A 20,996-nucleotide genomic window follows, 5' to 3' on the forward strand; every position below is an offset into this window, starting at 1 on the left:
GAACCTCTTTCCGGATAACACAATGTCAGTAGAACTAACAATCAAGGATTATAAATTGAGACATGCTATAGTAATACGTTCCTTGCTGGATTAACATATAAAACTAGAAAGTTACAGAAAAAATAATTGTAAAAGAAAATGGTAGATATTGGGAATATTAGTTTACATATATAAATCTGTTTCTGAAAATGATTATTAACACAAAAATATTTTACACTTTGGAGAAGGATTGAATTATAATTTAGCCAAAAATATCCAATGAGTTTCTATGCCTATGAGTGAACTTAAATTTGTGTCTCTCCAGTCTTTTAACTATTACATAGTATTGTGTGTCCTGGAAGTTTGACTGTGTTCTTCAGAAACTAATAAATTGTAAAGTTATTTGAAACACAGTTTACAAAAAAAGTATTTTTCTGATTAGAGAGTTGGTCTCAATACACAGCCTCCTTGATATGCAACATTTTTTCAACCATTTGTATTATGGTTTCCATAATACAAATATATCACCTGAATTGTAATGGTGTGGATGCTTGATTAGTTAGTGAAATCAAGAATACATGACTGTTGCCTCATATCTACGTATTATCTTTCTGCAAGGGTTACTTCAGGCAGAAATATCTACTCAAGATCTTTTGGAGAAGGCAGATATGAAGAATTCATTCTGATTTGTTGCAGTGCAAAAATATATATAAATTTTATGTTTTGTTACTGTTATTTGATTTGATTAGATTATATGGACAAACCTTTGGAAAAGCCATTGAAATTGGTGCTAAAAGTTGGAGGTAGTGAAGTGACTGAACTTTCAGGATCAGGACATGATTCCAGTTATTATGATGACCGATCAGATCATGAGAGAGAGCGACATAAGGAAAAGAAAAAGAAAAAGAAAAAAAAATCAGAGAAAGAGAAAGAAAAGCATCTTGATGAAGAGGAAAGGCGAAAGAGAAAGGTAAACAACAGTTTCAAGTAATATATGTTATGTTACACTTTTAAATATGTTTAAACACTGTCATAAAGTCATACAACTGGAAGGATCCACTTTGTCCTAAAGGGATATAACCTATATGTCAGACCTGCCCCAATGCGGTCCCTTAGGAAAGAAAGACCCTTAACTCCATTAGGTTGAAGAAAAATGTTTTTTTTTTTACTAAGGAAGTTGGTTGTAATAAATTCAGGCAATCTCTAAGGCAGGGGTGTCAAACTCAAGGTCTACGGGCCAGATTTGGCCCATGATGAGGCCAGATGTGGCCCACGTGGCCATTCTGGAAACTAAGGGGCTGCCCCATATCACTTATCAGCCCACGTCATCCTGGTGGACATTCATGGGCACAGGCCCAGTTCTCCATCACCATGTGCAAGGCAACAAAAGTAGTTTGGGATTACGGTAAAAAGAAAAAATGTTCAGACCTTCCAACCTTGCGAGATCTTTTTTTATGTGTGTGAGAAGTTGGAAGATTGAAATATTTTTTTTACCATAGTCCCACGGATTATTTTAGTTGCACTGCATGCTGACGTGGCGAATGGAGGTAGAAAGCATGTTAGTGAAGGGATGTGGCTGCCCTGGTGGGGGTGGGGATGGGGGTGAGATGTGTGTGTGTGTGTGTATGGTATTCAGCTTTGTTCAGGTATTTCATCAGGTATATGCCTGATGATGGCAGATGAGATTCTGTCGAAACGTTGCTACAACTTTAAAAGCACAACTATAATGACGTGGGAAAACACCCGAACAAAGCTGAATACCATACATGTAAGTACCCGCGAAAACTTAAGAAAACACACACATATGTGTGTGTGTGTGTGTGTGTGTATACATACACGTACATGATATATATGTTAGCAGCAGCGGGGACGGTAGGAACCACTTGAGCAGCCATGATTCCCCCCTCCCAAACCAGTCAGTCCTGCCTGACCTACTCCTGTTCTTCTCCTTGTCCTCCTCACTTAAGCGGAGGCGGGCTCTACAGGACAACAATGTTGCGACGAACTCCATTGGGCTGGATGCAGGTGTGAAGGACCTGGCCCCGTAGTGCTTCCTCACTCAGTTGAAGGCATTGTTCCTGCCTTCAAACAGTAAGGCTGGCGCATGCAAGTGTGCAGCGCACCTGGACCACGGACAGCATTGGTTCCTGCGCCCGGCCGATTCTGATTTTATAGCCAGCCTTACAGTCTGAGGGCAGAAACAAAGTCTTCAACTGAGCGAGGAAGCATTGCGGGGCCAGGCCCTTCACACCCGCATCCAGTCTGCTGGAGTTCACCGCACTGGGAGAGGAATGAGACCTTGTCCCATGGAGCACAGTTGCATGCACATGGGGCCATCTGCATGCACATGGGGCACTTTGAGTGATCTTTGAAGGCAAGCCTACTGCTGCGCCTTCACTTTCTTCAGCTCGGATGCAGTCGGGGCACTCAAGCTGCTAGTGGTGGCAACCACCTGAATTGCCATGATCCAGCCAGCCAGCACTGCCTGACCTACTCTTTGCCTGGCCAGCTGGCTGGCACAAAGCCTCACCCTTCTTCTCTTCCTCCTCCTCCTCCTCCCCGCTGAAGCGGCAGTGGGCTCCAGGGAACTACGAGGTCTCATTCCTTTCCCAGTGCAGCGAACTCTGCTGGCTGGCAGGGGGGATGGGCTGCTGGCTGGCTGGGGAGTGGGGATCATTAATGTTCAGATGGCTACTTGAGACAAGGAGGAGAATAGTGAAGCTTTGCGCCAGCCGTCTGGTCAAGCTACGTCTGGAAGTAGGTCAGGTGATGCTGGCTGGCTGGGGAGGAGGCACCCATCCTTCCACAGCGGTGGTGGAAATTAGTTCAGGGGAGACACTGAAACAATTTTTGCGCCAAGAATAAAAGTTTCTGGGTCCCTGACTCTGCAAAAGAGGGTGGGTGCCTGAACCTGTGCGATACCCAGGAATGTCCATTCTCGGCACGAAAAGCATTTCCAAGCCACCTCTCCTCTTCCTTCCTCAAAGGCAAAGAAACAGCAGCAGAAAGGAGGCAGATGTTTGCAAAGTGAGTCCGTTTGGCAGGAAAGGAGGGAGAAGCATGAGGTAACTTAGTGGGTTGGAATAGGCCCTTGAGGGCCTATTCTATCACTAGGCCCCCCATGGCCTTCCCCACTCTTAGATACCTCATGTGCAAACGGCACATTGATATTCTTGAATTGTGAGCTCTGGGGAAAGTATCCCCTCTGTGTGTGTTGCAAACAGCCATTTCTAATGGGGGAAAACGAGGCAAAGCAGAGTGAGTAACGGAGCACTTAGCAATACCAATAGCACTTAGATTTATATGCCACTTCATTGTGCTTTACAGCAGTCTCTAAGCAATTTGCTGTATCAGCATATTGCTCTGAACTATCTGGGTCCTCATTACCAATCTTGGAAGGGTGGAAAGCTGAGTCAACCTTAAGGCAGTCAGATCGAATCCTGGCAGTGAGCAGAGTCAGCCTGCAATACTGCATTCTAATCACTTCCCCACCATGGCTCCTATTACCCCCACAGAAAGTTTCCACTTCTGCCCTTCAACTCCCAGGCATGGGAGGGGCGGGGCTTTCTAATCAGAGGTGGCATTCAGCTGGTTCGGACCGGTTCGAGTGAACCAGTAGGGATAATTTTAACTAGTTCAGAGAACAGATAAATGCTACCTCTGGCTGGTCCTGGCCCTGCCCACCCATTAGCCCTGCCCCACCCAGTAACTCATCTTGGCCACCATTGCTAGCCTGCCTTTGCCCACCATGTTTGCTGACTATCTTCTGCCGTGGCCCTGGAGAGGTGAGTGAGCCTGCAAGCAAGCCCCAGTCGAGTTGACTAAATCGGGTTCCGACCAAAAAATTCACAAACTTTTTGAATCTGGTCACGAACACATATTCAGGTGGCAATCAAACACGACCCCTGATCCAGAAATTCCTGAAGACGAAACATTACAAGATGAAGAAATTGCCAAAGTTATGGAATGAATTATGGTTGTGATCAGAGGTTCTACTGTATATCTCCTTGCTATCTCCTTGCTGACAGGAGATAAAATATCTTTGTCCACATTTTATATCTTCTTTAAGTTCTATTTCAACAGCCATTGTACTGTTTCTAAGTTAATTTGTTTTCTTCTGTACAAAAAATGTTATCCTATGTGATCACTTCAACTAAAGGAGGAAATAGCAATGGCTATTGTTCCCACTGCTGCAGTTTCTATATCTACAGTATGCTTGGAGAAAGCACTGTGAAGTGGTATATAAGTCTAAGTGCTATTGCTATAACCACAATTATAGGGAAAGACAGTCATTTTTCCTTTTAAAATTCTCAGTTATTTTTGTTCTCAGTTTAATATAATTAAAGTGCTTGCTAAATTTTATATTACAGTAATAAATGTTTTCAGTAAATATACACTGCTCAAAAAAATAAAGGGAACACGTAAACAACACAATGTAACTCCAAGTCAATCACACTTCTGTGAAATCAAACTGTCCACTTAGGTCGCAACACTGATTGACAATCAATTTCACATGCTGTTGTGCAAATGGAATAGACAACAGGTGGAAAGCATAGGCAGTTAGCAAGACATCCCCAATAAAGGAGTGGTTCTGCAGGTGGTGACCACAGACCACTTCTCAGTTCCTATGCTTTCTGGCTGATGGTTTGGTCACTTTTGAATGCTGGTGGTGCTTTCACTCTAGTGGTAGCATGAGATGGAGTCTACAACCCACACAAGTGGCTTAGGTAGTGCAGCTCATCCAGGATGGCACATCAATGCGAGCTGTGGCAAGGTTTGCTGTGTCTGTCAACGTAGTGTCCAGAGCATGGAGGCGCTACCAGGAGACAGGCCAGTACATCAGGGAGACATGATATTCTTCCGATTAAAATCGGAATTCTGATTTTTTGGGGAATCGCCCCCCCCTTTCCCCCCCTTCTTCTCCTTCCCCACCCCTCGGAGGCCCCCTGAGTCAGGAGTTGCTACCGCCGGCGTAGCTCCGCGCGGCTCCAGTCCCGCGTTGCCTCGGGAAGGGAAAGGCAAAAAGGAAGAGCCACGGCGGTGCTTTGCAACGGCAGCAGCGGCACCGGAGCAGACCAGCCGTCTCTCCGTCTGATGGCCTCGGCCGAATCTCTGCCTCCCAGCGCACTTGGTCCTCTGCCCGCAGGCTTCCCCAGCCCCTTGCCAAGCAGGTTTTCTGCCCCAGCCCGGCAGGGCCCTCGCTGCCTTCCCCTCGCCTGGCCGGCCGGGCTTCTTGGGCAACCCGGCTGCCTCGTGCCAAGAAGCACGCTGCCAGGCGGGGGCCATGCGGCGCAGGGCAACACGCCACCACCCGGCCCTGGCGAGGGAAAGCAGCAGGCGCTCACCGGGTGGCAGCCTTGGCCCCGCCACCAGGGAAGCGGCTGCCCAGCTCCGGAGCTGATCCACACCTGACCGGCTGGAAAGGAAGGGTGTGTAGCGTTGGTGTTGTGTGTGCGATTTCTTGGTGCGCAGCACGGGGTCTCTTTTGGCCGGCCCTGATTTTTTTTTCAGAGGGGAATATCATGCCTGATCAGGAGACGTGAAGGAGGCCGTAGGAGGGCAACAACCCAGCATCAGGACCGCTACTTTGTGCAAGGAGGGACAGGAGGAGCACTGCCAGAGCCCTGCAAAATGACCTCCAGCGGGCCACAAATATGCATGTGGCTGCTCAAATGGTCAGAAACAGACTCCATGAGGGTGGTATGAGGGCCCGACGTCCACAGGTGGGGGTTGTGCTTACAGCCCAACACTGTGCAGGACGTTTGGCATTTGCCAGAGAACACCAAGATTGGCAAATTCACCACTGGCGCCCTGTGCTCTTCACAGATGAAAGCAGGTTCACACTGAGCACATGTGACAGACGTGACAGGATCTGGAGATGCCATGGAGAACGTTCTGCTGCCTGCAACATCCTCCAGCATGACCAGTTTGGCAGTGGGTCAGTAATGGTGTGGGGTGGCATTTCTTTAGGGGGCCGCACAGCCCTCCATGTGCTCGCCAGAGATAGCCTGACTGCCATTAGGTACCGAGATGAGATCCTCAGACCCCTTGTGAGACCATATGCTGGTATGGTTGGCCCTGGGTTCCTCCTAATGCAAGACAATGCTAGACTTCATGTGGCTGGAGTGTGTCAGCAGTTCCTGCAAGACGAAAGCATTGATGCTATGGACTGGCCCGCCCGTTCCCCAGACCTGAATCCAATTGAGCACATCTGGGACATCATGTCTCGCTCCATCCACCAGTGCCACATTGCACCACAGACTGTCCAGGAGTTGGGGGATGCTTTAGTCCAAGTGTGGGAGGAGATCCCTCAGGAGACCATCTGCCACCTCATCAGGAGCATGCCCAGGTGTTGTAGGGAGGTCATACAGGCACGTGGAGGCCACACACACTACTGAGCCTCATTTTGACTTGTTTTAAGGACATTACATCAAAGTTGGATCAACCTGTAGTGTTTTTTTCCACTTTAATTTTGAGTGTAACTCCAAATCCAGACCTCTATGGGTTGCTAAATTTGATTTCCATTGATAATTTTTGTGTGATTTTGTTGTCAGCACATTCAACTATGTAATGAACAACGTATTTAACAAAAATATTTCATTCATTCAGATCTAGGATGTCTTATTTTTATGTTCCCTTTATTTTTTTGAGCAGTGTATATTTATATATGAAAATATTGACAATATTTTTTTTTAATATCAGGAAGAGAAGAAAAGAAAAAGAGAGAAGGAACATTGTGATACTGAGGGTGAAATGGATGACTTTGATCCAGGAAAAAAAGTGGAGGTTGATCCACCCTCTGATCGTCCAGTCCGGGCCTGTAGAACTCAACCCAGTGAGTAATTTAGATTTGGTATTTCAGTAATGTCAGTTCATGATAATGCATTTACAAGAGTCATGCAAAACTATAATATGCATGTCAACAGTGACATACCATGATACTTTGAATGAGGCCAACAGTCAACAACTATTCTGAAAAGCACTCCCCATTCTCATCTGATTTTTAGTGACTGTGAGAATGAAGTGTGCTCTCATGGAACCTCATACAACAGAAGTTGTATGTGAGAGCTGTGCTGTCAGGTTACAGAAATTTTCCTATTCAATCAACAAGAACGAACTTCTGTAAACCAAACGTATCAAAAGGAATCCTTTATTGAGATGAGACAATTCATGTAGGGATTAAAAGCAACATCTAACGTGCCTCAGGCATGCAGGGATAGATAAGGGAGTTTAAGACCCCTCCCCTTCTCTTGATGTGTATTTAGTAAAACAAGGAGCCAACGTGTTTAGTTCTCCAGAATGGTTTTGACAGGATCCATGCATGGGATGTATTCAGCTCTGTTCGGCTATAGACTGAATAGAAAAACTGAAGACACACCCCCTTCAGGTCACCGTCTCCAGTTCTTCTATTCAGTCTTGGCACGCTTAATTTTTTGCTCCTCTATACTTTCACATAGAGGGGTGTTTGTAATACCTTTTTTGTTAATATTTGTTATTTTGGACTATCCACACAACAGTCCTTACGGGACTATCAGCGCAATAGGCTTTTCGAAGCCTGGTGCCTTTGGTGTCGCAAGCCTTCATTTCACAGCTTCTGCATTTACAAAGACTTCTTCAGCTCGGAGCTTACAGGATCGTCCCCAAAAACCTGGAATAGGGTTTTGGGGGCGTTGAAACGACACCTTGTGCCAACTCAGTAGCCTGCCCATATAAGGGAGAGTTCAGTAGTTCGTGCACAAAAGACAATTTGTTTTGCCTTGTTTCCTAATGCTGAGCAGCTTCCTTGCGACGAACAGCTGAAGGCAAGATCGTTCGGACCGAGATCGGAAAGATTACATAGCGAAAAGCCTGTCAGACAACCTGTCCAGTAAGGAAGAGCTGTCTAAGCAGAGCTGTTGGGACTGCCGTGACGTGGTTCTGCAATGGTAAAAAATTAACGCGGCAACGGTCAGAATTGGCGGGAGTGCCATTTTGTAAAGGCAACCAGCTTCTAGCCTTAGCAAAGCTGTAGTGCCTGTCACAAGGAGGCTCCAGTAACGGTTAAAATTGGTGGAGCACCATTTTGTAGAGGCGGCCATTTTCTAGTAGCTTCCACTGTGCCTCATGACCAAAAATGGCTGCTCATAGAGAATTATCCTGGAGAGATTTGGAACATTAAGCTAACTAATTACCCTAATTATTGGCGGAATTCTGTTTTCAAGGACAAAGTTTCTGAAATAGACTAATGCTGTTATTGGATATTTTTCTCATAAGATAAAGACACTAATTATTTGTTATTTCTAATTTTATTTATTATAGTCAGAGTGCTATTTTGATTTCTGTCAGATATTATGGATTATCTGCCAATGTGCTGTCTCCACAGCAGATCGCTTCCACTCAGCTGAAAGGTAGGGAGTAAAAGATCCTGTAAGACCAAAGGAGGCAGCTGACAAGATCAGAGCCAGGGCCAGAGCCAACAGAAAGACCAGGGCTGATGGCCAGGCTGAGCACAGACTACATAGTACATTGGCAAAGCAAATAGAAAAGACTTCAAAAGATCAAGTGAATTCATTGCAATTAAGCCCTCCCAAAGAGGATCGTACAAGTCAGTTACTTTTTTCTCAAGTGGAATCTGACATGGATAATTTGGGCCAAGTAGCTACTAACATACAGGATTCTGAGATGCCAGGGTGTTCTTACTGGAGTAATCATGTACCAATGGCTCATTCAGTACCTGGACCTGTACAAACGCAACACACTAATACAGAAGGTCAATTGATGCCTCTGGTGGTCCAGCAGTGGTTCACACAACTGATTGGGCAAGGAATGATGGGAGGATTTCAGATGACTAATCCAATGCAGGCAGATTCGAGAGTAGATTCCCTCCATCGTAAAAAATATCCCCATCCTCCTGGACTGACTCTTAGAACCAGAACATGTTCTCCTGCCACATCAGAGGATGAACACTCCTATTGTTTAGTAGACAAAGGGGAAATAGATTCCCTTTCAGAGGAGGAAACAGAGCCAGAGGTATCTGATACTAAAGGCCTGTTTAAACCACATTTATTTAAAGCATTATTAGCTGAGGCCAAGAGTGCAACCGGCCTAGAATTGAACAAAGAGACGCCTTGTGCTTCTCACAAAATAGTAGGTAATGAAGCGTTTTCATGGACTCAAAAGTGGAAGTGGATGTCATCCCTTCCTACGAAATTTTCTTTAATATGGTGCAGAGACAGCTTGAGGTTCCCGGTTCAGGGCCTGTAATTATGGCCTTTGACAAAAAAATTTACAATGTTGACACACTGTTAGCAGCAACTTTACAGCTACCCGAGGTTGATGACCAAGTGTTAGCTTTAGCATCTTCTTCAACTACTCTCAATGACGAACTTGATGTCTTAAAGGAGAGGACAAAAAGGTTGATTCAATGTGGCATAAGACACACCTGGCAGCCGCATGGGTGGTCAAAACTGCCACAGCGGCATCCTTTTTTACCAGGGCCTCTGTGACATGGCTAAGACAAATGCAGCAGCAGGTACCAACAGACAATATAAGAGCCCACTTAGACTTTAACAAAGTTATAGCTGCATCGGAATATACAGCTGACACAACTTTGAACTCTGTCAGATTTGCATCAAGAACCATGTCTTCGGCAGTGGCTGCACGCAGATTACTCTGGCTCAGGTACTAGCAGGCCGATAACAAGAAGAAATAGAAGCTGGTATCCACACCATACAAAGGGGGAAAGCTATTTGGGGCATCATTAGATCCTGTTCTCATCGAATCTCAGGACAAACGTAAGATATTGCTGTCAGTCTTAAAGAAGACAGACAACAAATTCTCTCCCTATTACAGACGGTTTAGAAAATTCAAATAGTCACTTGGGTATTCCTGTCAGTGGTAGATTGCAAAGTTTTGCAGACCAATGGGAAAAAACAACCTCTGATCTTTGGGTTAGGCAGCAACAAGGGAAGGTCTGGCACTTGAATTTCGAGCCAGGCCCCCAAGATTTTTTTATTAGGTGTCCAGTATCTGCAAACATATACAAAAGGAGATAAACGGAGGAATCAATCCAGCACCTACTGACAATACAAGGTATTGAAGCGGTCCCAGATCAACAACAGGGCCTAGGCTTCTATTCCATGTTATTTCTTGTTCCAAAATCATCAGGGGGATGAAGGGCTATTTTAAATCTAAAAAGACTAAACTCTTTTGTTATTTATCGTAGGTTCAAGATGCACACGCTTCAATCTATCTTGAAGGGCGTGAGACATGGGGACTATTTAGTTTCAATTGATCTTACCTAAGCATATTTGCATATTCCAATTTCACTTGACCACCACAAGTATTTAAGATTTTGCTATGCTGGTCGACATTTTCAGTGTAGAGCACTCCCCTTTGGGTTGGCATCGTCACCCAGAGCATTTACTAAAATCCTAGCAGCTTTAATAGCCCATCTTCGAACTGTTCCAATTAGGATTCTGGCCTACTTGGACAATATTTTAATACAATCAGTTACCTTAGCCATCACCTTATAAACATTACAGTCTCATGGTTTTTGGTTAATCAAGAAAAGAGTCATTTGGAGTCATCTACCAGACTCCTACATTTAGGGGCAATAATCAATACCGAATGAGAATTAGTTTTTCTGTCTCAACGAAGAAGAGAGGACATTAAAGAATTAGCAGCCCATTTTTATTTCAAAAAAAAAAAAAAAAAAGCATCTCCAGCCTAAATGTCAAAATTGTTATGCAAAATGATATCCTGCATTGATATAGTGCCATGGGCATGACTGTATTCTCAGGAATTGCAGTGGTTCTTATTACCCTTTCAGAGATCCATGAAAGGGCACTTCTCCCATCCAAGTGAGATTGCTAACCAAGGATTTAATATCCTTACTTTGGTAGACCTCTTTAGCATTAGATAAAGGATGCTACTTTAAAGACGGAATTTACAACAATAACTACCGATGCTAGTCTCTCAGGATGGGAGGCCTATTGTCAAGAACTGGTAGCACAGGGCATTTGGACTACTCAGGACCTTAAGCATAATATCATTTGGTTAGAATTAAGAGCAGTCCATCTAGCTCTCAAGGAATTTAAGGCCAGAGTCAGAGAACAAGACACGTTAATCCTAACAGACAATGTGGCCACTAAGGCACACATTAATCGTCAGGGAGGAACACAGTCAAAGTCATTACAAAAAGAAGCTTTTTGTCTCTGTACATGGGCAGAAAAAAAATGATTTCAATCAAAGCTGAACACATTTCAGGGACCCATAATGTCAGGACAGATTGGCTAAGTAGATCTACAATAGATCAGGGAGAGTGGAGGTTGCATCCTCTTCTTTTTCAAGACATTTCCAGCAGATTTGGTCACCCACTATTGGATATGTTTGCATCTGAGTTGAATCATCAACTGCCTCGTTTCTTCTCCAGTTTTCCATCCCGGGGAGCAGAGGGAGTCAATGCCCTTCGTTGCCAGTGTCCAAAAGGACCCCTTTATGCCTTCCCTCCACTACCTCTCATCTCAGCAGTCATCAGGAAGACCTTACAGCAGAAAGTGGACATTCTCCTTGTAGCACTGTATTGGCCCAGGAGGCCGTGGTTTGCAGACTTGGTCAGTTTGTCAGTGTCATGTCCGTGGAGGATTCCTCCCGAACGGGTGTCTCCCAGCCAGGGGCCAATTCTACACCCAGAGCCTCAATGGCTTCAATTGGCCGTCTGGCACTTGAAAGGAGACTGTTAGAAAAGGTGGATCTTTCCACACAGGTTATTAATACTATACAGACAGGCAGAAGACAATCCACCATTAGGATTTATGAGGCTACCTGGAGAGTTTTTTGTAACTGGTTCAAGGATAAGGGCTCAGATCCTGGAGAGGCTTCCATCTCGCAGGTTTGGAATTTTTACAACAAGGATTGGACAAGGGTCTTGCCCCAGCAACTCTTCGTAGACAGGTTGCAGCGCTTTCATCGGTAATTTCATGTACCAGTTCAGATTTATTGTCACAAGATCCTTTAATTCGGCGTTTCCTTAAAGGGGCAACAAATTTAAGACCAGGGGTCATTCATAGATTTCCATCATGGGACCTTTCCAGGGTACTTGCAAGCCCTTACTCTTTCACCTTTTGAGCCTTTGAGAACTGTCAGTCTACAACACTTATCATATAAAGTAATTTTTCTTGTGGCAATTACGTCTGCCAGACAGATATCTGAGCTTGCAACTCTGTCAATAAGACCTGATCTCTGTATTTTTCACACCAATCGAGTTGTTTTAAGATTAAACTCTACCTTTATACCAAAAGTCAATTCTCATTTCCATAGGGCGCAAGAAATTGTTCTTCCAAATTTTTGTCCTAATCCATCTCACCCTAAAGAAAAACTTTGGGATACCTTAGATGTAAGGAGAGCTCTCCATATCTACATAAAAAGGACAGCTCCCTTTAGAAAGGTGAAAGCAATGTTTATTATCATCAGAAACACTTGGGACAAAGGGTGTCGTCTTCTTCCATAGGCAGATGGATTAGAGCAACCATCGCTAACATTTACAAAGCACAGGGGTTACCTGTCCCATCTCACATCATGGCTCACTCAACATGTAGTGCAGCCACTACAGCACCTTGGAGTACTCAGGCTTCAGTAGAAGAAATATGTAAGGTGGCAATTTGGTCTACTCCCTCACCGTTTGTTAGACATCATAAACTGGACGTTTTTGCTTCCGCGGAAGCGGCATTTGGAAGGAAAGTGCTCCAAAAGGTATTGCCAGAAGATCAGTCTCATCAGGGTTAGAATCCCTCCCAACAGACATTGCTTTGTTATGTCCCATGCATGGATCCTGTCGAAACCATTCTGGAGAAGGAGTGTTGGTAGACTTATCTGTGAACGTGCCTTCTCAGATGGTGAAGACAAGACCTACCCATTTATTAGAATCTGGCAATCATGTTGTGTATTGGACTAAAATTTAAGTTGTTACTAATCATGAATGTTACACAGAGATTGGACTCTTGCAGAGTATATAGGACAGCCTCAACTTTATGGAGACAGTGGCCCGGAAGGGGTGTGTCTTCAATTTTTCTATTCAGTCTATAGCCAAACAGAGCTGAATACATCCCATGCATGGATCTTGTCTTCACCATCTGAGAAGGCGCGTTCACAGGTAAGTCTACCAACACTCCCCCCCGCTTCTGAGAATGGTATTTTTTGAGGTTCCCAGGAGACATCTCCCAGCAGGAATTTTTATGGTCTCTTCATCCTGTAGCTGTCTCTTTCAGAGGTGACAGGTTTCCGAGCATCTGGTTTCCATCCCTCCATAGTATATCATGGGTTATCCAAATTCAGTATAAGATTTAATATATCCATGTTACATAAAAAAAGATTTCTTATACCAACTTCCCCCACCCCTTCTTCTTCCATGAAGAATGGCAGATACACGGATCTGACATGTGCTCTTTCATAGTATCCAGAGCCTCTGAAATCATGTGAGAGGAGGATGTGCTTTCATGCACTTTTGGAAACTTCAAAGGCTGCAGAAGAGTATTCTCCAAAGCCACTTCAAAAGCAAAGCCTCATGCAACCAGCTGAGTCTTGGTTAGGCTAGAATAGGGGTGTCAAACTCATGTTGTTGTGCCGGTGTCACATCACATATCGGGACTTTTTTTCCCCTTCACTAAACCGGGTGTGGGCATGTCCAGCATATCTGGCCCATGAGCCGAGTGTTTGACAGACCTGGCTACAGTCTCTCAATAAAAAGAGAAAGAGAACACCACCAAAAGTAAGCAGTGCATAGTAGATACTAAGACCCCACAGCAGCCTTTTTTTTATGTCAGTGGTGGTGTTAGAGCTGAAGTAGATGCCCAGATCTTTATTTCAAGCCCAGCCTCAGTGCTACTGTCAGGCTTATCTCACCTTAGATGTTTAGGAAAGAAAGATTCTTTTTTTTTTTTAAACAAGTTTTATTAATTTTTCAGAAACAAACAAATCATCATTAACCATTACATACTTAAACCTTTTTCCCTTATAAATTTAACAAGTCAGATAAAACCTATAATTCTATTTTAAACCATTTCCATATAAGCATACAAAAACCTCTTATCCAGTTTCTCTTCACTTCTCTTTACTCTTATTCGATTTCATTATTATTATTTCATCTATTTCTTTCTGACTTGGTTACCATTATTCTCATTCTATATTTCTGCAAGGTTTTATTAATTCTCCCAGAAACATATTAAACACACAACACACAAGACAAAAAAAAAAAAAAAGATCTTTTAGGAAAGTAACTTGGCCCCAGATATCTCTCTCTTCATGGACTTCAATTATATTCATGCTCATCTTACATGTCATTACTTATTTTATTTACCATTCTAAGTCTTCTATATTAGCTTCTCCACACATTTCACTCTTCTTAATTCTATCTTAATTAATCCATCTTAATTTGAGTCATTATATTTGTATCTTTTGTCCATTCTTTATTGTCCTTTGTCTAGTTCCTTATAATAAAAAAAAGAATTTCTCCTGAAATCACTAATCAGAGTATGATGCCTTTCTATCTCCCCCTAAATTAATCAAATTAACATTTAAAATAACACCCAATACCCAATCCGATTCTGCTTGATACGTTCTATCTAAATAGTAAATCCAAAATAATTAAATACATAGTTAAGCAGTAGATCTAAATATTGAATCTTATAACATTCCCATTGCCTTTTCCAAAAACAAATGCTATAATAAAATTTTATAATAACATCAATACCATAATCTTATTAAACTCTTTAATTAAAACTCAATATTCTAAACCTTCCCTTTAATATTATTAAATTTTAAAATCAATCATTACTAAACATTTCAACATTTTAATCTCTTATCAACTCTTAAACCATTTTAGTTTTCTATTTCTAATACAATGCTACAATATCATCTTATGTACCTTGCAAAATCTTTTTTGAAGAATTTATACTTTACCCTTTATCCCTAAAAAAGATTCCTTTTTTCCCATCTAATTTCAAAACTTTGTGGCTTTTCTCCACCTTTTTCCTTCCTTTCTTCCCCCCACCAAACCTTTCTACCCCGCCTTCTTCTAGCCTCTGCCTTACTGGCTTCCCTTCTCTGTTGTGTTCCTTTTTCCTTTTGTTTACTATCATTATATTGATTTTGCACCTTATTTTTCCCCTTCTTAAGTGTTTTTTTAAATCTTAAGTCCTTCATTTCTCTTCCTTTCCCTCTTCCTTCTTTCTTGGTTAAATTCTGAAATTCATTAAAAATGACTTCTTCCTCTCCTTCTTCTTCTTCTGCTGTCTTCATCTGTTGTAATGTTTGTTGATAGTTAGCAAGCGCCATTTCTAAGAAAAGGAAGGCTTCTTTCAAACCATCTTTACCATCTTTTTTTGTTTGCTCATATTCTTTTCTCAGTTCCTCAACAGAAAAAGCCATTATAAATCTTTTCTTTTCTTTTCCCCTTCTTTCTTCTTGCAGCAACCAAGATATTTTTTTAAAAAAATAAAACAGTCCCAAAGTTATCAATCAGTCCAAGCCAAGGCAAAGTTCTCACTTTCTCTTCCTGGGGTGGTATCAATCAGAAAAAAAGAAAGTCCAAATCTGTTTCTTAAAGTCTTATTGCAATATATTTCAGTCTTCAAGTCCTTAAGGCATCTCCTCCAACAAAGTCTTAGCATACAAATATTTTTTTAGTCCTCTCCCTTCTCACTTATCACTTAAAGCCAGTTTTTACCTAAAAAAAATAAGTTTCTTAATATCCACTTATTAATTCCGTAGGGAAGGAGAGTAAACTTTCCTTTCAGCACCACCAAGTTGCCGCTTATTTTCTCTTCTAGAAGGTATCATTCAGAAAGCCATAATTTCCAGGAGTTTTGTTAAATATATCTCAGAGTCCCGGGAACCAGAAAAACTTTCTCTTTTCAAAAGCTTTCTCCACTTCCTCCTGCGCATTCTTACCTGGCTGCCAGCTTCTTTGTGGCGGCCATTACGGACCGCCGCTGCACCGTCTTGGGAAAAGGGGGTTCTGCCGGCTGGGAAGGGGGTCTGCAACACCCCCAAACCTCACTCCGGATCCCCCTTATCTTCAGCCACCCCTGCAGGGCAGCCTTAGCTCCAGACCCGTCCGGGTTGGAGCACCAAAAACGGCTAGCGCAGCAGGGATCGCGCAGTATCGTGAATCCCTGCCGCTTGCGAAGCCGACAAACCGGAAGTCCTCAGGAAAGAAAGATTCTTGACTCCCATTCTTTAAAGTGAATGATTCTTTTACTAAAGTCAAGTGCTTACCATGAAAGCAAAGCTGGATCTGAGTATTCCTCTGGAAAGGTTGCAATTTTCTGTTCCTCTGGTCCTCCTCCACACGCCCATCAGTGTCCAATAGTATTTTTTTATTATTATTTGGGAATGGCTTTAAAGGTTGGTACCTTCAAGTTTTGCATACTATTTTCGGGCTTCATCCTTGATCATCCAGTTTAGTCCAGATCAATAACACTGGTTCCTATCACCCTAGCATTTTGTTAAGATTCCCTTTCATTGGATATTCTGATGCCCAATTCTTACTTCGCTGGTTGCCTTTGCAATTTATGATAGGATGCCAGTGAAGGGAGGTATACTGAAGGTGGGAGGCCTGACATTCTGCCCCCCTTGAAAAAGATGTTAGTCCTGTAGGAAAGGAGACAAAAAGTAGAGACAATTGGAATTTAATGAGGCTTATCTGGATATTTGTGGTGGAATTTACGAAGAAGTTTTGGTGCTCGCACCTGTTGGGCATCCCCCCATTCTGTCTTTGAGGGGGAGAAATCCTTCCATGCAATTAGATATTGGATTTTCCCTTGGTGTCTATAAGAGTCCAAAATGTCTTTAACTTCAAAATGCTGTTTCCCTTCAATTAAAATGGGAGTTGGTGATGGTTTCGTTGCAGGGCATAATTGTTGGTTTCAATAGGCTATAGTGAAAGACCAGGTAGACATGCCTGAGGGTTTTTGGTAGGTCCAATTGAATTGTTATTGAATTGATGACTGCTGACAGAAAAAGTGCCAATGTTAAATACATTGGCACTTTTTCTGTCAGCAGTCATCAATTCAACAATTCAATTGGACCTACCAAAAAGGCACAGTTTTTTCGATGGCTACCTAGACTGCAGATATTTGGTGGAGAGATTGACTTTATTGCCTATGTTAAAATCTTTTGGTTCAGAGCATTTTTTTGTTGGCATGCTTTTTATAGGTTTCTTGTGCTTTTTCCAGCACTTTGCAGACTATTGGCCAAGTGCTTTGAAGTTGTATAATCTTTTCTGCTTGTGATGTAGTTTGTGGCTTGGCCTGGAGTAATTCGGACATGGTTACAAAGTCCTGGCCAGTCACAAGTTTAAAGGGGGTGAGGTCTGTAATGTACTGCATTATTGGAGGCCACCTCTGCAAAGGGGAGGATCTCAACCCAGTGTTGGTCCTGTTGGTAGTTAATGTGGCACCTTAGGTATTGTTCCAGGATGCTATATGTACATTCACACATACCCCTCATTCGTTTGGTTATAATGGGAAAAGCTAAGCTGCACGGGGAAGCAATTGAAAGTCTGTTTTGGTCACTGAGCAAATGGTTGTAAGTCAAGGACTACTTGTATTGAAATAATGTTGTCCTCATATTTTCTACAATTTTTTTTGACAGAAATCATTTAGAGATCTATTCAAAACATATTTGGGTCCAGATGCTTAAAATGCTTCCTTTATCATATGTCTGGATCTGCTTAAACCCTCTGTTATGTCTCACCTGTGCCAACGAAGTGAGAAGTCCAAGTTTCCAAAGGAATATACACAAGCAGACAAGACCAATAATGACAGGGTTAAATTCCTTTGGCCAGGCAAGTCCTTGGCAGTTTCACACAAGCTGTCTGCCAAGTCTGATAATAAAGCAAGAACATAAATCACAGACTATCGCCACACACACAGAATCTGTGGGAGCTGCTCTCACAAATTAACACGTTGTCCCGAACAAGAATCCAGAACTAACACACCCACTTTTATTCTCTGTGGTGCGTGTCAGTCCCTCATCTCAGTCTCTAATTCGTCCTTTCCTTTTACGTTGCAACTTACACTTTTTCCTGCGCCATTGCCTCGCATCAAGCCAACATTCCTCGGCTTGATCCTCAGTCAGAGGCTCTGATACGTTCTCCTGATTATCTGCCGACACCTGAGGCACAATCAGGGGAGAAGATCCTGCCGAGGAGGACAGTCCTGGGGAGGAAGGCAATTCCAAATCCTCTAACAAAGCAGGCTCAAACCTCAGAGCCAAATCCTCCCCTTCCTCACCATCCAAGTCTGTGTCCTCTAGCAATGCAGGCTCAAACCTCAGAGCCAAATCCTCCTCTTCCTCATTTACCAAGTCCTCAACCTCTGACAAAGCAGGCTCAAACCTCCGAGCCACAACACCCTCTTACGTGTATTGATGTGTTTAAGATTTGTTGATGATTGCCTGCATAAAGTTCTTATTGCAGTGCCCCATATATAAAATTCCACATGCTGCAAGTTTTCTTCCTCTTCACTGATATTGCTTTAGTATTTTTAAGAAGATACTTGATTTATCTGTTTTTTAATTCTATTTATTGTAGTTTTAGTTGGGCTCTATTGGGTCTTTGCTATTCCTTTTTATGTATATTTTAATGAATTTTATTTTTAACATTTGCGTGTCTCATACATTCTTTTTCTGGGGTGAAAGGTAGAGTATGCATTTCTTAAATGAATGTTTAATTTGTTATTTTTCTTGTGCAGAAACACATTCAATTGTAGAAGCCCTCTATAGAAATAGCTTATATTATTAGAATTGTGAAAACATGAGAATCACTATCAAAACCTATTTTTTATGTTGTATTATAGCAGAAAATGAGAGCACACCTATTCAGCAATTATTGGAACATTTCCTTCGTCAGTTACAGAGGTAAGAATATATCATATATAAATATAATAAGAAGTAAAACTGCTGTTTTGAGTTTTGAAATTTAGATGCTTAACAATGTGTCCTCTCTGATTAAGAGGTGTTTTAAAGTTGACACTATTTTCTATTGACAGTTTATATAAGTTTAGATGTAGTAGAAGCAAATCTGTCATATAGATGCATGCTTGTTTTAATCTTATTTGAAAATGTGAACAGGAATCTTAGTTTTAGAAATCTGAGTGCTTTGGTCATTCAACATCTTCTCCAGTACAGCTTAAGTCTGTGGACATCCTTCACACGGATACTTTAATCTTTATTATTGAACCAGATAAGGCAGGAAAGTGTTTTGAATTTGATCTTCTAACAGGCTTTGGAGCATGAAGAGCACAAACTTGCATGAAATACTTTAAGTACCATAACCTAACTCTAACATATTAAAGTTCCCATCTTTAGAAAACTGGTTTCAAAGGGCTGCACAGCTCTAGTTGAGGACCAGAGGAAATAAAATAAAGTATACATTAATAGTTCATAATGTAATGCTGAACTTAAAAATGTGCAATCAGCTTTAACATACCCTTCAGTATATTCATGTATGTGTCAATTTAGGTAAGCTTTACTGAACTTATTAGAACTTATTTTCAGGTAAGAAAATTTGGGCTTAGAGAGTTTTGATGGACAGGGTGAGAGTGGATGTCAAAAACATGCATCATCCTTTCTGTTTGTTGCCAGACTACAGTTTGCTCCAGGCTTTCCCTTTCTTCCTGGACCATGGGACACAGTTTCCCTGCATTTTATTATCAATCCTCCAGCTAAGCAATGACCACTTTGATCATAGGAAATCTCCTTACCAGAATGATTCACTTTATTCTTTGCAATAAGAAAAAGGCTCTGAAGACTCTGGAACTATTTATGGATCATATTGCTTGGTTCAGATAGATGAGCTTTAATCGTGGCTCTTAATTTACCTCCAGGTTTAGAAGATCGTTTCCCACTTACAGGACATTTATATTCATTTGTCCTCCTCCTGAGAACCCAGATTGTTGGGAGCAATATGGTGACTCTGTAAACAGCTTAGAGAGGGCTGTAATGCACTGTGACATCTTAAGTGCTATTGCTGTTTATTGTACATAATCTAATGGGAGAGGAAAAGGTGGCTACACTGAACTTTATTTTCATTGAGCTATGTCTCTTATCAATAGGATAATTAAATTGAATTATTTCTTTTTGCAATAATTCAATATAGCAACTGATAGGTCTCGTCTCACTTTCAAGCAGTCTGTAATTGACCCAACCACCAGGCATCCTGTCCTCAGAGCACTTGTCTTGAATTTTGACTTTCTCCAGAAAAATAGGCTGTCTAGATCCTCTTAAAGGACCAAATAGATTTGGCTTAGGCCATGTAGAAACATGCAGTAGGTATACCTAAAAGCACCAGGATTGTAATGGATGATAGAGTAGTTTTCACTTAATGTTTGCCTTCTTCATACCTACCCAAGACATAAAGTCTATAGCATGGTTACACATCAAATTAACCCAGCGGCTTTTGTCTGCAATTGGCTGCTTCAAAGTAGATTAATCCAATACAGGTAGTCCTCAATTTAAAACAGTTCATTTAGTGACAGAAGTTGCAATGCTGAAAAAAAAATGCTGAAAAAAGTAACTTACAGCTAGTCTTCGCACTTAACGACCTTTGCACCATCCCCAGAGTCACATGATCAAAATTCAGGTGCTAAGCAGCTAAGCATATATTTTGATGGTTGCAGTGTTCCAGAGTTAGGTGATTGCCATTTGTGATCTTCCCAGATGGTTTCTGACAAGCAGAGTGAATGGGGGAAGGCGAGATTTGCTTAATGACTAATGATTAATTTAACTGCAATTATTCAGTTAACAACTATGGCAAAAAAGGCAATAAAATTGGGCGTAACCCACTTAAAAACTACCTTACTTAACATAAATTATAGTCCCAATTTTGGCATAGGTCAAGGACTATCTATATCTCATCAGTCGTTCCCTGTTTAAGAGGGGCCCATTCTGCACCTCTTCCTCATACTATCTTATCCTACCCCAAACACTAAATCTAGCAGATGGGAAAGAAGACTACCAAGCGAATAAATTCACTGGAA

General features: G+C 42.1%; 1 protein-coding gene across 4 annotated transcripts in view; it reads left to right on the top strand.

Annotated features, from left to right (window-relative positions):
- BRD9 (bromodomain containing 9) overlaps positions 1-20,996 on the top strand; it is an 84,751-nt gene that overhangs the window by 4,078 nt on the left and 59,677 nt on the right. For all 4 annotated transcript variants that reach the window (XM_087947132.1, XM_087947134.1, XM_087947133.1 and 1 more), the window contains exons 2-4: positions 729-949; positions 6,682-6,814; positions 18,816-18,876. In XM_087947132.1, coding sequence (XP_087803258.1) covers positions 729-949; positions 6,682-6,814; positions 18,816-18,876 — 415 coding nt within the window. The remainder of the gene's footprint in view (positions 1-728; positions 950-6,681; positions 6,815-18,815; positions 18,877-20,996) is intronic.

Source organism: Notechis scutatus, chromosome Z (assembly GCF_049901735.1).
Source record: "Notechis scutatus isolate UNSWTSFEM ecotype Mainland chromosome Z, rNotScu1.2, whole genome shotgun sequence".
Lineage (NCBI taxonomy): Eukaryota > Metazoa > Chordata > Lepidosauria > Squamata > Elapidae > Notechis > Notechis scutatus.